Consider the following 18,172-nt stretch of genomic DNA (forward strand, 5'->3'; position numbering starts at 1 on the left):
ATTATCTACTTATATATATATAATTAGAAAGATGTAGTATTGTATAGAATATCAATATTACACATTTATGTAGTAATTAAGTATTCTTCAGAACCTCTTTTGTACATTAGTTTTTAATCATTTTAATGTAACATGTAAAAATTAAAAGTGAAATAATAGTTAAAAAATATCTAATAAATTATATTTAATAAATTAATTTATTTATTTATTAATTATTTTATTAAAAAGTATAAATAAATAATAATAATAAATTTTATTATATTTAAAAAATGAACAACTAAAATAACAATTTTTAAATTTGCCAATTGGTTGCCGATAAACGATAATGTCCAAAACTTCCTTACCAACTGAACCAATTATTACCAATCGAGAGCATCACCGATGACAGCGCGCTCTGATATGATTGTTCGAACAGCCTTGAGCTACCTCGAGCAGCATACCTGCCACACGGAAGGTCGATCACCCTTCTCTAGCTTCGTCGATCGGAGCATTCCAAAACATTCATTCTCAGAGTTTGCTAATCGCAAGGTTCGGACAGCGACGTGAACCGACGTTTTTACTGCTTGGAGATCCCGATTTGTCGACGACACCTCCGTCAAGCTTTACGTATGTCAGACTCGACGTAATCTACGAATGATTGGGAAAAGTGGGCGTAACTGTTCGGAAATAGTTCCGAGTGACAGTAGTCTGGGGCGATGACGGGGTCCGTGTCATCGCGGAGGGTGCACTCTGCAAACGCTTAGGGAACGAAGTTATGGAGTCGGGGAATCGCCGCGCGCTTCTCGGCAAAGGCGGTGAACGCGCGCGTTTCCTCGGGGAGCCCTCTTGACGTGACGTGACACCTGGCGCCCAAACATGCACCAGAACAGACGTAAGAAGAAGCGGGTGAATTACGGTGTCAGAGCGGTCGAGGTGATCCGCGGTGCCAAGGGCTTCGGCTTCACGATCTCGGGTCAGCAACCATGCATCCTGAGTTGCATCGTCCAGGGCAGCCCGGCGGAGAGTGCCGGTCTGAGAGCCGGCGATTACCTGGTCGCCGTGAACGGCCACAACGTCAGCAAGGTGCCGCACGACGACGTGGTGCAGCTGATCGGGAGCTCCAAGGGGGTGCTGCGACTGCAAATCGCCGAGAATTATTACTCCGACTCGGACGAGGAAGGTCTGGCCACTGTGAGATCCAAGCCCAAGTACGCCCACAAGCCACGGGTTGCTAATGCGAGTGCCTTACAGCTGCAATGTAGAGCAGCGAAAGTAGTTAGGGATTTGCAGAGCGGAGCTATGTTTAATGCATCGCTCAGTAATTTGGTGATGGATAATAAGGATCAATACAATTATTCCATTCTGCATTATCGTTGGAACATGACAAGTCCGCTTCCACCACCACCGCCTCCAGTATCTCATAAACGTGACTCTGAAAAGATTGTGCATAGAACAGTTGTTGGTTATCTCGGTACTATTGATATACCAAATCAGTTGCATCCATCTTGTATGATGCAGGTATGTTTTTGTTAAATATACTTTAACTTTCAATTTATAATTTATTAAGTTGTGTATTAGTAAAAGTTTAATCAAACAGTCTAATGTTTATTGAATATAATATAATGTTTTATTATCATTGCAGGTTTTGAGAAAATGCATCAAAAGGCTGAAAGCAGAAAAGCGAAATCCAACCACTGTTCTTCTCACTATTCACGTTGCCAACATTAAACTCACCAATTCGGAAAATCGTGTCATCGCCGAATATCCTTCATATCGAATAATATTTTGTAATTCCTTTTCTGAACAAGACAAGCAGTATTTTGGAATATTAACAAAATCCATGAAGAACACAGATGACATTGTCTCGAATTCGTGTCACGTCTTTACTATTTATTATAAATTGATCGATCACGAAGTGCATTCCAGTGCGTGTAACGTATTTGGATTTACGTGTACAAAATCATCGGAGCTAAATGTTTGTCAAGAATTTCCTGACAGTTGTACGAGTCTTATCGGTGCCATACAGACATTGTATATATCTGACTGTACGAATGGAGAGAATCCGTACAATGAAGCGCGTATACGTCTGGACGCTGCTTCTCCTCAACCGAGCAACGTTAGCACGTCGACTGCTCATTCAAGCAACAGTGATTCCGGAATTGGTTTTAAAGATGATTATGGCAGCTGTACAGGTCAAAATACAGCAAACGACTGCGAACGAAGAAGGCAACACCCTTCCAATGTGCAATTTAAGGTCACTTCATTAACTTCAATTTAATTACATTCTTGTTCAATAAATGATATTCTTTTATATATAAATGCTAGATACATTTTATAAATTTACTGAGAGCAATACAAGGAGATAAGTATAAAAATCATAATAAATCTAGCACAAAATATTAAGTTTTTAAATATTCATGTTAAAAATATTTTCAATTATTTATAGAAATATAATTTCTCTTTTTTCATATTTTTAAATTTATTTAGCATCTCTACTTGAAATAAATAATATTTCAAATACACAAGATGTTAAAAATGATTTATAATACTTGCTCACTCTATTCCACAATATGACACTCAATGATTTATTTTAGCTCACAGATAATTCTCATTTGCAGAATATAAACATGCGATCATCCAGAGAATCTACCAGTGAGGCTGATCACCGATTGACAGTTCGCGCGATCTCGGAAACCAAGTGGAATAAGGAACCAAAATTCATTGATTTCTCTAAAAGTAATTTGTTATGAAGGATATGGAAGATACTTTAAAACTGCTACATTTTTTCATACTTTTGATATTTCTTTTCCACATTTCTTCTTTTTAACCTCTCATGGCCGGGCATTCATTTCTAAGCTTCTTCTAACATCAAATTTTTTAAAATATATATATAAAATATATATATATTTTTTATTTATTTATTTATGAGAATAACGAGAATTAAATTTAAGTCTTTCATTGAGCAATTGCTCTGCACTAAACTACTCAAGCCCTATTTTTAGGCCGTTAAATGAGCGCGAGAGCTGTAGTACAAGTGGTGGGGCAACCTACAAAATATGTTTTTTCGCAGGGATGCGACACGTGGCGGGGAGTGGGGAGGGCACGACCACCACCTGCGCCGGAACATCTGCCCCTGTTCTGACGATTCATAACGCATTGGCCAGTACGTCCGTTGGATCTCTCGCGTCGGTTTGCACCACGGCGTTGCTCGACGGTATCGAGGACGCTGCGGAATCGTCTAAAGCGGCATCGACGGCGAAATTAAAGTGCCTCATGGACACTACGAACAAACTCAGCCCGAAGGTGTACTGCGGCCAGGTTACGAAATCATTAGTGCACAGCTTAGAGGATATCAATTCCAGCATGGAATACGCGCGACCGCCCTTCTGTCATTCGTATTCCGGCAAGTCTGACAAACCTCGCCCATGGGGAAGCTTGCAGGAGATACGGAATTTCGGAAGCAGCATCTCGGACAATTACATAGTGAGTTTTTCTTTAATTTATTTTTTATATCTTAAGAAAAATTCTCTTTTATTTTTTATTACTCTTTACCAGTTCACGTAAATTTTATATACATGTGTGATAATTTTGATTGATTTTTATAGAAAATTTATGTTCAGAATTTAATTAATTTGCATTATTTAAAATATTTTAGCATAATAAAATAGATATCACAGGATTGTTTCAATTGAGCTTTTTTTATATGCAAGATAAATAAAAGACAAGAATTTTTGCGTAATTAAATTCTTAGACATTTTTAAAACACATTTATATACATACATTTTGTTTTTAAATCTTACAATTTATTGTAAAATTTATTGTAATTATTTATATTGTCTTTTCATCCAGGAACCTAACAAAGTTTTATCGATTTTAATTGTACTGCTAAATATTCTTGCTTTTAGAGAAAGAAATTATTCTTTAAGAATAATATATATTTTATTTATAGTTATTTTAATATTATTGTTATGCATTTTATATAAATTATCGAAGCGATATTGTATTCTTTTACATTGATTAGGTGATTGATGGGGCCAATCGTATATATTTTTTTTTCTCTATAGTTTTTTATAAATTTTAATTATACAAAAATTATCAAAATCTGTGCATCTAACGGTTAATGTCTCGGATGTCGAATTTGTCGTCGCTTCCGAACGATTTCCGGTTCCACTCGTTATTCAAGCTGCGTCATCGCATTTCCTGCTTCTGATTTGCACTCGTAGGTTGACGTACATACACAGACAAGGGTTAAGCGAAAACGAAACAATTAGAAAACGAGGTCTACGCGAACTACATTCTCGTGTTTTAATTACGACACACACGCGCTCGCGAACGTTTACTTTATTCGGTATCTGTCACTTTTCTAGAAATGTACATAAGGATTACAACAAATTTGCGGTGCAATCGATTTTGTCATCGAATCATCGGATTCATGTAATTTATCAAGAATTATACAGAATATCTCTCGCCGATCACGAATTTTCTTTTCATTTGTAAGAGTCGATAAATTTTAAGCAAAAAATGTATATTATGAGAAATATTAATTATTAATTAATTATTACGGTCAAAAGTAGAATTTTTTTTTATTTTTAATCGAAAAATAAAATCAGAAACTAGGAATTCTCGACAATTTTTTTTTAATGTTTAGTGATTTCAAAAAATTAGCGAGATTATTATATCGAAAGCAGGCAGCAACGAGCCACAAAACATTACTATTCTTAGATTCGTATAATGACACAATTTAACGTAATTGGATTGAATCAGAGTGAAACTTTCGCTTAAATCTTTCCTTAGCACGGAGTTGAAAATAGCTTTTAACAACTACGTTGCAACGGGCGCCTAAAGTAACATTAAAAAAGAATGCATCCCGAGGTTGATGCACCACGTACACGTATAGGTACATGAATAGATTCTACGATGATATATGCAGGGTCGGTTGCATAAAGGATATTCACGTCTTGGGCTTATTGTTAGAATTTGCCATCTTTTTTTTCGCATTTCTTCTTTCATTCATTCTCTTTTTTCTCCTATTTCCGTCATAGACTATTCTCTTTAAGCGCGCTGTATCAACACAGAAGTAGAAAAATATTTAAAATTATATTATTTATTATATTATTTAATTATATTATTATTTATATTATTTAATTATAATTTTTGCATAATTAAATCTCATAAAAAAACTTATACAAAATTAATTGCGCTAGTTCCATCATTGCCGGAGAATCAACACTGTGTCGTCTTATTTAGTCGAGATGAGAGTTTCAAGAACACGTAACAAAATTACGTAATTTTTAATCATGTAAATATGTGCAAGGTAAAGTTACATTTATTCATGACAAAGATACATTTATATCGATCCTTTTAATCGTACATTCTTTTATAATCCTCTTTAAATATATATATCTCACTTAAAACTTGAATGCTCTACTTTTGCATTAGCGAATCCTTGCATCCGACCCTGCATAGATGTTAAAAAGAGGTTGAGAGAAGAACTCGAGGGAGACAGAGAGGGAAAGGCCGTAACGCAGGCCCGTGGTAGTAGTGGTTGCGGTGAGAGCGGAAGAGACGAGGGACGAGTGGGGTCAGGACGGGATGAGAATGAATCAGTCGTGAGCAACGAAGAGGGGGAGGGAAGTCGGGCCTTGTTCGAGCATCCATAAAGTGGCCTAGCCTCGGCGTTTCGTCAGGACGAACGCGGTAGTAACCGTGTGGCGTGCGATGCGTATGGTTGCTACCATGTCCCCGATGATCACGTCGTTTAGGACTCGTTGTTGTTGTCGTCGTCGTCGTCGTCGTCGTCAGTACTAGCGTAATCACGTCACATCACGTCACGCCGTCTGTCAAACGTCGCGTTGGGCGGAGCCCTCGTTATTAAACGAGCGCGAATTGCCCGTGTCAGTTCTCGTCTCGCTCTTTTTATCTATTCGCGATCGTTATCGTCACCCAGTACACACGTACGAGGTACATTTTACTCGGGTTGATAAATGACATCACCGTTGTTGCACGCTTCTGTGAAAACGTGCGCCTGCGAGCATGGAAGCATTGGCGAAATTGGTACGTAAGAGAAAAGAAATAAAATGAAAAAAAAAAACAAATTTATTTTGGGATGTTCACGCTGCCACTGATGCCGCTGATATAATCAATGACTCATTGTTTGACGAATTTGGAGCGGATTCGCATTTAGGGAAAGTGCCATCATCTGTTCGTAATGTTTAGCGTGTTAAAAATATTTTAAATCGCTGTGATGATTCATAGGAAAGAAAAAAAAAAGAGTTGCGCACAAGTAAAAATCACGCTTGAGATAAATGTATTTAAATTCGTTCAGTTTGTTTTATGAAATACTTGCAACAATTTTCACCCACGCTGCAAAAAGCGTATAAGCTCCATCGTAGCAGGTTGTCCTTCTATCGCATTAAATTTGACATCCTGTATATATCAGATGATTAAGTAATAAAGTGAGGAGAGGAGAGGTCGATGTAAAAACAACATTGTGCCTACATCTCGATGAACGACTTTTATTTACGTCGTCGAAATAACGGAATAAAACTCTGTGGGATAAAAATCATTGACTGTAAAGAACGCAATGGTTGTTGCATTTCTCTAATTAAGTCCCGGTTTAAGAGCTGGCTTACCGATCATTCATTCACAAATGTTCTTCTTTCCTGCGATGAATGAACGCGCCGACGCGAGACGTTTCCTTAATTATTGATGATTACGAGCTTTCGACTCGTGAGCTCATAATGCGACGACGACTCAAGATTGTCTTCGTTTAAGTCGCATTCTTCGGATGCGCAAACATCTTTCTTTTCCTCCTCGAGTTGACGGAAACAATATAGTCTCTCACGCATAATCATTATATATCTATTCTAAAAATCAATATTTCGATGTCGTTTAATTGCTCTTGTACATATAGTTACGCGATAATATTAATTGAAAGAAAAATCGCACGTGAGAAGCAGAAAATGCACATTAGTCCTGGATATGGGAAGCTATGGGGATGGGAAAACGGAACATGCGAAGTGAACGATGCAAGAAGAAAGCGTTTTCTCATAGCGCGCACCTGTTGCTTGCATGCACGGCAGGTGCTGAATTGTGTTTGCAAAGATTCCAGCTCGGAATGCGCGAGAGGAGAATAAAAATATCGGGATTGTTCCTCTAGACGTTCGTTCAAATATTATTGGCAAACGAAGTCATACTCTGACAAAGATAAATAATGATGAAAGAGCATAAATATGCGGTTGTGATTAAAGTTTTTCAAGACGTTATTTAGCGATTTGTACATTTATCTTGTATTATTTCAAAGAAACTTTTCTCCATAATTTGATAATATTTTATGGACAATTAATTTTAGAAATATAATCTTTTATACGATGCTGAAAAAAAATAGAAATTTTATTTAATTCGTTGAATTTTTAATATTAAGTACATTTTATTAATTAATTACAGATTAAAATTTTATTTATAAATTTAATAAGATTAAATTTATTTCTCCATATACAGAATTTTAATTCGTCTATAATAATATATTTATGAAAATGGTGGTTCTTATGCGATGATTTTTACTTTTTAATTTTATTTCAATCAAATGTATCGATTTGTTGCAGTACGGTAGTACAGAATCCTGTGACAAGAACAATGATTGCAAAGGAGTACACACGTGGGCAAATGGATTTGAGAAGCTGCTGGAAGATCCAAAAGGCTTGCAAACATTTGCTGTAAGTGCCTGCATCAATTATTTTATATATATGTATATAATGTTATGTACGTTATACCGAGTGCAATTGTTTTTATTCAAGGAATTTCTCAAGAAGGAGTTTAGTCATGAAAATATATATTTTTGGGCTGCTTGTGAGAGATATAAAGATACTAAAGACGTTGTTATGCGCCGTCGATTAGCCTGTCAGATATATCAGCGTCATTTATCGAATACAGCTGCCGAGCCAGTAAACGTTGATAGTCATGCATCAGGACAAATTACCCAAGAATTGCTCGACGAAGCACCCGCGGATTTATTTCTGCAGGTATTTATTCTGGATACTCACATTCAAAGTCATTTTTCATCTTTTATAAAAGGAAAATAGCAAATGTAAAACACAATTTCTCATTGTTTTTGTTAAAAACGAATTAAATATTACAACTTCCTCTTTTTTTTTATTCCAATGATTACATGTATGTATTAGCTTTGGGACATTTAAGCCTAATAAAAGTATTAATTAACAAGTGTATGGTCACATTCTACATACAATGACTCTTTTATATTTATTTCTCAGTCATATGCAATAATGTGTAAATATATATTTTGTTATTGTATACATAATTAGATTATTATATTTAATTGATAAATAATTTAATCATTGTATCATTGTCTTAGGCTCAGAAACAAGTATTCAACCTAATGAAGTTTGACAGTTACCCAAGATTCTTGCGATCCGAACTTTATCGTGCTTGCTTAGAAGCAGGGAGTGCTATAGTTGATACAGAAGACTGTGATCTACATCTTACAAATTCACCCAGTGTAAAATTGAAAAAGAGTCACTCCGATGCAGAGGATCGTTGTCGGAAATCCATTCTCCCCTGGAATAGAAAAAACAGGTGAATTGTTTAAATAAAATATTCTGTTATTGAAAAAACTACATACTTTACTTGTGGAACACAACTAATTTATTTTACTGCACACACTTTTAGATCTAAATCGAAGGATCGTGGTGAATCCGAGTACAACAAAGCTCCTAGTCGAAGTGAGACTATATATAAAAGTTTTACAACCATCAAGAGAGATGCGGAAGGTAACAATAATGAAGACAGTGTCTCAATCTCCAGTAGTCGGTCATCGTTAGCGTCATGGGATTTAGCATTACGGCAGTCGTTTAACAAACATGTAAGTATTCCGTTGCAACTAATAGCATCCCAATAATTACATTTCTAACATATATAAAATGGTTATTTGCATATGTTGATGAGATTGTTACTTTTTATAATTATTGAATATTAAAATTTGAATTATGGATTGTAGATGCTAACACTTGGAGAAAATTTAAATACTCAAGCGTAACAGTTTTAAATTCTTTCAACTATATTTTAAGTTAAAACGAGTGTTGTGTGTGTAAATTTATTTTTGGTAGAGAATGCATTTGATAATTTATTGTTTATTGTATATAAGTTTTGAGAAAGTGATTATTATTGTTATTATATAATAATGAGGTGAAAGAGAGTAGTATGTTGCGCATTAATCTTTTCACCAACTAAGATATATTAACTGTCATTAATTCATATTGCTATAATTTTTTGTTGCATACTTTTATCCGAAATATTACCAGAAGTACTGCATAAACATTTAATAACAAATTTAGGAGGATCAAGTAAAAAAGGTCTAACATCAAAATGTGAAAGTTATGATAAGTAACTTTCAAAATTTCACAATATATAGTGTTGAAAATGTTGCTTCATATTTATATAAATTCTAATTTACAAATTTAAATTATTTTTCATTAAAAATAACTTTTACTTTACATTTTTAATTTTTATTTCTTAACGCGGCAAAATAAATCTGACGTTGAAAAAATGCGTGGCGTAGATCATGTATTGTAAAACAGTATTGAGCTTGTTTTTTTCGTGCTAAAGTCGCGCAAATCTTGAAGTGCACGTAAATGCACATACGTAAGCGAATGTGTGTGTTCACTTGTAGTCTCTATCTTCTTGCGATGGTCAAACAAACGAAAAGAGAGATGCTCGCAGCAAATGTACGGGATTGTGTCGAGTAATATTGCCCGATGGTTCCACTACAGTAGTGACAACTAGCCAAATCGAGAGTATTAAAGACGTGATTACTCGCCTCCTTGATAAGCGAGCCCTACGATATTCTAATTATGACGTTCTGATATTAGCAACAGATGAGGTTTGTGCTGCCTTCTATTTAATTCGCAAGCTTCGAGAAATGCAACTTATTTAATATACTTTTTTTACGTTTTTGCAACATTTATAATATGCACATGGGTAGTTTATTTGTTCATGATTTTTAATGTTAGCTTGCACAAGTAAAATATTAAATGCGTAATGCATGTATCTTTGTTATTTTATTCATATTATATAATTTAGTAGGGGGAGACAAAAATTATGCGTTTTATATTTGCATGCGCATTTAAATTAGAAATATAATATTTAGTATCTGCACATACATCAGAATTATATTTTTTTATTATCATTTTTAATCATTGCATTATTGATGAATTATTTACAATGATTATATAATATATTATTATAATATATTATATTTCTCTTGTTTGCAGATGGTAGACACGAAATGTTTTTCCTCAGTATTAGCAGGCCAAGAGGTGGAGGTTGTTCTTACAAAAGTTTTAAAAGTAGAACTACCCTCGCGAAGAATAATAAGCGTTATCGCTCACAAGGGTAAAACTCTGAAAGAAGTGCTGAGGCCTCTTCTAAATAAATATGGCTTCAATCTAGACTTAATTAGTATTTGGAATGAAGGTCATTGCGTTCCTATGGATATTATGGCCATCAATGCCCCTACACGTCTTATTGTAGTAGCAAATGAAGAAGGTTAGTGTATTTAATAAAGATATCTAATAATTATATATATTAATAATTATTAATACATTTATTATATTTCTATAAGATAATATTTATATATATTTACATATAATTAATTTTTTAAAACAATTTTTATGTTAGAAAATATATATTAATATATACATTTTTATTAAATACGTTAAATAGTTATAAGAAACAACAGAAAAATATAGTTGAAATGACAATATTTGAAATATACTTGAAATAACAATTTTGTAACAAATGAAATAACAAAATAATAATTTAAGTAATACTAATTTAAATATTGTTATTCTTATAGATTTTCAAAAGGAATTACATACTGCCAAGTATTTGGATGAAGTACCACATGTACAACCAACTTTGGATGAAATTACTAATAAAGTATTTGAAGAGTTATTAGTTGGGAAAAGTAGAAATAAATATCAATATAGCGAAGGGTCGTGTAAGGTAAGTGAAACAGTATCTGAAGTAAGAAAGTATGCAATCTTCTGTTATGCAACAGTTTATTTTTAACGTCACGATATTCGTATTTCATTACAGTCTGATGATCAACGCTCTGAAGGATCTTCCATATTGTCTAGTAAATTCTTTCTTCGAGATTCTACAATTCACGGAAAAAAGAAGGTAAATTTTTATATTTGACATTTCAAAATAAAAATTCAATGGTTTATAATATATAAATAACTTACTTTTGATTTTTCATGATTAAGGCAAAATCTAAATACTGCAATACAACTGAGAAAGGTAATACAAATGATTGTGTTCATGAGGGAGCGCCCGTTAAATCCCATCCCCCGCTTATCGCAAAGTGGCGTAATGGGGTAAAATTGCAGCTTCCAGGCAGATTCGACGGAGATGGTAAGATGATAATATATAATTTCTTTCTTTTATGTACCACTTCTGGAAAAATATAATTATGAATACACTTTCAAAGATTTTATCATAAGTGTAATTATAAAGAGAAAGAAATATTTATAGTGTCAAAGTAAATTATATTATATTTATATAAATTATATGTAAAATCAGATGTATTATAAACTATTTATATATAAATTAAATATCAAAATCGAAAAAGATAAAATTTTTTATTTATTAAGATGACAGAGTTCTATTTCAATTGTAACTGTTTTCTTTCATTGATGTTACATACAAACTTCTCTTCTCTATATAGTATATTATATATACTATAAAGAAAATTATATGCAAAATACATATTTTAGAATATATATTAAAAATATTTTTATATTTTTGGGAAAAAAATATATATTTTACTATATAGTATATTTATTTTCCATAAAAGAAAGGGAGAAAAAGAGAATATATTATTGTTTCAGAAAGTTTATACTCAAAATATATGTAGAGAGCATTATATTACAGATATATTACAAAATATTATATATATATATATTTTCCAGTATATACGCGAATAAAGAAAAAAAAGAAAAAGAAATTATTTATATAAAATAAATATGTATATTATTTTTGCAGATTTATACGAGGGATTAAAAAGAGCGCAACGATCAAGATTAGAAGATCAGAGAGGGACGGAAATTAACTTCGAGCTACCAGATTTCTTAAAGGTATAATTACACGTGTATTTTATATATATTTATATTTTATAATTTATACTCTATATTGGAATTTGATAGTGCAGTACAGAAGTTATGTGTGCACATACATAAGCTCTTAAAATTTCTATATTATATATGCGTTTCGACTCTTAAAGCTATAAAATTACTGATCAGAACAAGGAGAATGGGAAACCAACAAGATCGGATTCCAACAAGATGCGAAGAACCCGAGTGGTGTCGGCCAATTGCGAAGGTACTACAAAGTTTTACGATTCTAACGAAGATAAGCAAAGTAGCTGTAGCGGATACGACTATCCCGCGCACGTGACGAACGGAGTTTTGAACGAACGATTCTCAGCCTTGGTTACGGAACCTTTAAATAAGTGCCTTGACAGCTCATTCACTCTGGATGGAGATCGAACATTGGTGGACGCAGATCAGACGATCATTGAGAATTGTACCAATTCTCAATCGAAGACTTCGTTCTCGGAAAGCTACGATACCGACATGTCTCGCGCCAAACTATCGAAACCTCCGCCGTTACCGCCAAAACCTAAAAATCTCGTCGTGAATGTGGTGAAAAGCGGGTACATTATGTCTCCCAAAACTTTGCAAAGGCCTAATCATGTGATTGAATGAAGCTATCTGAATTCTGTAAAGAGAAGAATATTTTTTAATTAACATAATGTTTAGTGTACATCGTTTTTTATGTGATGCCACGATTCGAATACGACATGGTAAGATACCTGAATAATATCTTTATTATTGTTTATGAATTATTAGAAAAGATGATTCTCCTCACATCGAAGTTTAGTGGTGTGTGGTACAAAAGATGTAGGGCTATATTATATTAAGTAATTACATTCTCCTCTCTATTATACATTTTTCTATCATATATTTACATCTCACAATTTAGATTTTATCGCGAAAACTTTTTGCCCTGTTTGTGTGTGCCTTGACTCTAGAACGCTACCGTACATAAATTTTATATGTATTATTTTTAATAACATGTGTCAATGTTTTAAAGACATTTTAATTTTTTTGTACATTCCTATATATTTTATTTATTTCATATGAATTGTGGCTTAACATCTGATTTTATATTTTATTGATTTTTATTTTTAATCGATAGAAAGTTAATGAAAGAATGTAATTGTATTTTTTAATATTTATATACCGACATATAGCAGTGATATATAGTGCTGAATGACAATATAGCGTTCTAGAGTTAAATTAGATAGTAAAACACATACGCGATATATATACTTTATATATTCAGAGAATTTTTACCATCAAATTGTCTTTTTCAATCAGAAAGAAATAAAACAAGAAAAGTGATGATAATTTATGCGCTTATTAGATAAATATATAAGAACAATAATTAATAAAAAATATACATTCCAGAAGAACGTAGAATGGAAAAAAGAAAACAATCTATTTTTACAGTATTTTGAGTAATTTTACTAATTAAATATTATTTCTGGAAACATTTACACCCTGTAGGATACAGTGAAGCATTTTTAATAATAGTTAAAGTTTATTGCATTAAATTGAGACACTATTTATTATACGTTTTTATTTATTGTTTTGAGTGTAATGTACGCTGAAAAAAATTACAAATGTTTCGCGATACAAAAATGTTTTAAAGATTGAAAATTTATGTCAATCTTTTAAAATAACTGCACTGTACCCTACAATAATTTTGATACAATTATCATACTTTACGCACACTTGTGAGCAAAAATGTGCATGTATTGCTTTATAACAATGAAAACATTCATTGTGAAAAGAATTATGTAAAGCAAATTTATTATATACTGTGTATTGGTGGGGCACCTATTGTGACACATGCTAATATATTGTATTTGACTATTTGAGAGAATTAGACAAACTAATAAATTTTCTAAATTTTATAGAAAAGCCTTTTATGCTTTGACTGCCAGATGTTGCACCACCCTTAATCCATTTGATGTTAAAGGTAAAAAACAAACAATCTTCCTTGTACCATCTTTTACATTTTCTATTTAGAATGAGTATAATTGGTTTTAATTTTTATACACAATTTGTTGAAGAATATAAAATTATATAAAAATGTACTGTAGAGCAAAAAAAGCAACACTAATATAAATCACAAACATTTTTTGGCCAGATTACATCAAAATAAAAAAGTTTTCAAGTTTTTTTATTTATAATATATAATATAATTTAATATATAATAAAAGAATTTATATATATATATATATATATCAATATTATAATCATAAAAATTTTTAATATATATTTTAAAAAATGTAATATAAAATGTATTTTAATTACTTTTTTATTTCGAACCTTTAGAATAATAGATTTATTTAATATTATATATTATTTATATATCTATACAATATCAATTTTTATATACATAAAAGTATCGTTTTCAAAATATAGGAATATATAATTAAAAAAAAAATTATGGTATAATATATAAATATTATTGATATTTAAAGTGTCAAAGAGGAGCAAAGTGTAAATATAACGAACAGTTGCATATACTCCCCTCCTCCTCCTCCTCCCCCGCTCCCCCTTCAATGCTAGCCTCTGTTTCGCGCCTTTTCTCGGCGGTCCACCCGCGTGCGCATTTTGATTCGCGCTTCCTGTCATTGGCGCGACGGTGGCAGCTTTATCGTACTTGACTGTAACGAATTAGACGAACCGCCAGCCGCCAGTTGTCTCGTATCACGAAGCGTAAGTGTGCTCCCGTGCGTCCGGAGATGCATCACGTAGTACACGCGTCGATCATCGGAACGTTGTTGGTTATTTCGCGTCGCGCAATCGCCGGGTCTCGCGCGGGAAATAATCGTTGTCGCGACACCGTAAATGAATAAGTATTATATTGCAGTATTTATCAAAACCGGGGTGAAGTGGTGCGCGGGAGCTCCGACGTCGCCGATCTCGAGCGTCTTCGAGAAGATCTTGTTGCATTTTATAGACACACGTAAGTTTTTTTCCATCCGCTCAAATTAACGCTTTTCCGCTTTTCCCGCGTTTTTAGGGTTATAAAGTGTCGAGGCAAAAATTGCATGTTTTCACACTTTAAGAGATCTTTAAAAAGGATAGGTTGATGTATTCCGCACGAGATATTACAGAGAGGTATAATATATAACGAGATGTTATTTAACTCGAATTGTAGGATTGAATTACTCTTAATCATGTAACACTCACAATCACTCACAATAACAATCTGGTTATCAGTGTCAAGGGTACAAGTATATAAATAATATGTTATAATTTTTTAAGAGAGTGAATTTCGAGTAGATTTTATATCAATTAAATTTTATTTCGACAAGATGCATATATTTAATATTTTTGAAGATAGAAATATTTTGCTACCTTATACACATATATTGCAGACTATTTTTCAATTAGTGATTTTCAAAGAATATTAGATGTTAGGCAATTAAGAAATTTTTCATACACTGTGAAAGAAAATTATCGACACATTTATACATTGTGTGTTTCATATTAATCACCTTAGTTTTAAATCGGTTTTGCCTATAATTAAAAAAATGTCTACATAATTTTTAAAACATTAAAAAGAAATCAATTCTAAATTTCTCGCAAAATTTATCGTTAAAACCTGAGGTTGCGAATTGTGAAACACGCTGTATATCTTCGAGGTCGTAGAGAAGTCCTACGAGAATTCGCTTCCGGGAAACGTTGTTCAGACACAGATCGGCTTCAACGGCTTCGACAAACGCGCGTGTATTTTTATCTCACAGGATATCCCGCCGTGTCGCGTGTATTTAACAACAAATATTTAACAACAATAGCAAAAATAAGTACAATAAATTATTGTCAAAACTGTTATTACGATAAATCTTAAATATAAATCTCTTAAATCTTTTTGAGAAAAAAGTTTTATTATGTATAATTAAATAATAATTATTATTATATTAATATAAAAATAACATGGCATTATAATAATAATTATACAATAATATATAATTATATTATAATTATATTATAATGATAATTATTATATTATAATTTTAAATATAAAAGTTTTGTGTTTGCGTTTATTTAATTGTATTATTTTGACTGTTCATTTAATTGTATTATTTTGACTGTTTATTTGATGCCTGCGTGATTAAGATACGATTGGTATATTTTAACTAGTTCCAGTAGAAGCATGTGTATTACGAGAATTTTTGTCATTTTCAGTGATCAGTTAAAATCAAAACAAAGTTAAATATCATCACAAGAATGTTATATAAACAAATGTGAAGGTCGCACGTAGCAGATACCTTACTATTAAATAGACACACATAAGCGTTGATACAGATCAGACATACACATAGGTTTTACTCTTAAATATAAAATCATTTTTCTCTATGTAGAAGAACTATGCAACCAATTAGAAATATCCATTCTTTATTTTATTACTTGCTCTTTTACAGGCATTGCCCTTTAATTACGATTCTTTCGATATAAAATATTAAGTAAAAACGCAAAAAAATTTCCGAGTTCAACGATGTGTTGTAGTATTTGCATCTTGTGTGTTGATAATTTCAAGACTTTTTCGCGGCTAAAAAAAATTAGAGATTGATGCGATAATGATTGAACACCCTGTATATATACGGCTAGCGTGGTTGAGATCACATAACAACAGGCGAGTTCCGTTCTTGAAGAGATGCCAATTAGAAAACTATTGTATTCTCGTTTCGATCATAATTTATTTCGCTCATAAAAAAATTGATATGTGACCACCGTTTGATGTATATATATATACATATCGAAACTTTTGCAATAATACTGATAAATTGTATGGAAATTTTATTTATTCAACACGTCGTGTAATTAATTTTCTTCCGGCGAGTTTGATGTCGATAAATGTCTGTTGGAATAATAATCAAGTAACCGTGATGTTAATTATACATTCAGGCGCATATCTCCTTCGGCTATCCGGATATCGATGAGAGATCGCTAAAGGCCTACCTTGATTTTCCTGCGAGAAGTCAACAACATCGTCTAACACATCGATTCGAGACATCGCGTTTCATTTGCCTGAGTTGGCTCGTCGAATTATACAAGAGAGCGATTCGCGCTGTCACATATCCACGCAAAGTAACATCAGAGATGGAGGAAAGATTCTCTCCCGAAAGGCTCAACGAGAGATCAGTCGGAATGGACGTATCACCGATGTCGAACATCGTCAATGATCTGTCTAGATCTGTATTGGACTCTGGCGGTACAGAAAAGCGTTATCTTCAACGTTCGAGAGGTGAGTAAAGCAACAATTTTGAATGCATGTTATCAGGTGGATGCGAGAAAGACTTCGGGGGGGATTTAGAGAAGATAATTCCAATTACAAAATAATCGTCACTTTGGTTTTGATACAGTTTTCTCAACCAATAAGATAATTCAATATGATTATATTTTTGTCCACAAATTCGGATTAGTAATACTGTATTTAATTGTAAGACAGAACTTGATAGAAAAACGCGCGTGTGCGTTCAGAGAACCTTTGAATCAACTTGATATTGTTGTTAATATAGAAATGATTGCCTAGATGTAAAGAATAAAAGTATACACACAAATATACGTGATGATTAAAATATATAATATTAAAATTATAATATAAAATATATTAAAATAATTATGATAAAAAAAAATCAAGTAATTACAAATAAATATAAAATGTTTTCAGAGCACATATTCGAAAACATTAAATTCGGAATACAGGCTAATTAGCAATTCGAATAATATTTGCAATTGGCAATTCTGATAACATTAGTCATTTGCAATCTTAAAGGATTTTTTTTTTTTTCGTAATAATGGGCGGAGGATGTCGAGTTAATTATGGACAAAATGGATATATTGGTAAAGCAAGACGTGAGAGAGCCCGGTGTCTCGTTCAGGAAGGAATTAGGCGGGTTACTGACTAGGGATTTCCCCGTCCTTCAACGATCTGTGAACGTCTGCCGTCGGTCTGAACCCTGCGAACAGAGTTCGCAGCCTCAGATGTCAGTGTTTCTCATTCGTATCGATCTCGCACGTTTCGCACGTGTATA

The 18,172-nt window shown here is 32.8% G+C and overlaps 2 protein-coding genes across 4 annotated transcripts in view; both read left to right on the forward strand.

Annotated features, from left to right (window-relative positions):
- Nucleotides 1-426: 426 nt before the first annotated feature.
- Loco (regulator of G protein signaling family member locomotion defects) lies at nt 427-14,042 on the forward strand. 3 transcript variants are annotated; one of them, XM_072887216.1, is made up of 15 exons: nt 427-1,497; nt 1,622-2,233; nt 2,598-2,715; nt 3,050-3,462; nt 7,584-7,694; nt 7,776-8,000; nt 8,351-8,571; nt 8,665-8,857; nt 9,665-9,874; nt 10,266-10,539; nt 10,850-10,998; nt 11,092-11,175; nt 11,262-11,409; nt 12,040-12,131; nt 12,278-12,406. In XM_072887216.1, exons 1-15 carry the CDS (start codon nt 856-858, stop codon nt 12,281-12,283), a joined length of 3,498 nt encoding a protein of 1,165 aa, XP_072743317.1. In that variant the 5' UTR covers nt 427-855; the 3' UTR covers nt 12,284-12,406. The 3 variants fall into 3 exon arrangements, with proteins under 3 accessions (XP_072743317.1, XP_072743316.1, XP_072743315.1); XM_072887214.1 differs by having other exon boundaries at nt 428-1,497; nt 12,297-14,042; XM_072887215.1 differs by lacking the exon at nt 9,665-9,874 and having other exon boundaries at nt 12,297-14,042.
- A 684-nt stretch (nt 14,043-14,726) lies between these two features.
- LOC140663212 (uncharacterized) overlaps nt 14,727-18,172 on the forward strand; it is a 51,281-nt gene continuing 47,835 nt past the window's right edge. Inside the window, exons 1-2 of the mRNA XM_072887217.1 lie at nt 14,727-15,096; nt 17,043-17,382. Coding sequence (XP_072743318.1) covers nt 17,238-17,382 — 145 coding nt within the window. The 5' untranslated portion in view covers nt 14,727-15,096; nt 17,043-17,237. The remainder of the gene's footprint in view (nt 15,097-17,042; nt 17,383-18,172) is intronic.

Source organism: Anoplolepis gracilipes, chromosome 2 (genome assembly GCF_047496725.1).
Source record: "Anoplolepis gracilipes chromosome 2, ASM4749672v1, whole genome shotgun sequence".
Lineage (NCBI taxonomy): Eukaryota > Metazoa > Arthropoda > Insecta > Hymenoptera > Formicidae > Anoplolepis > Anoplolepis gracilipes.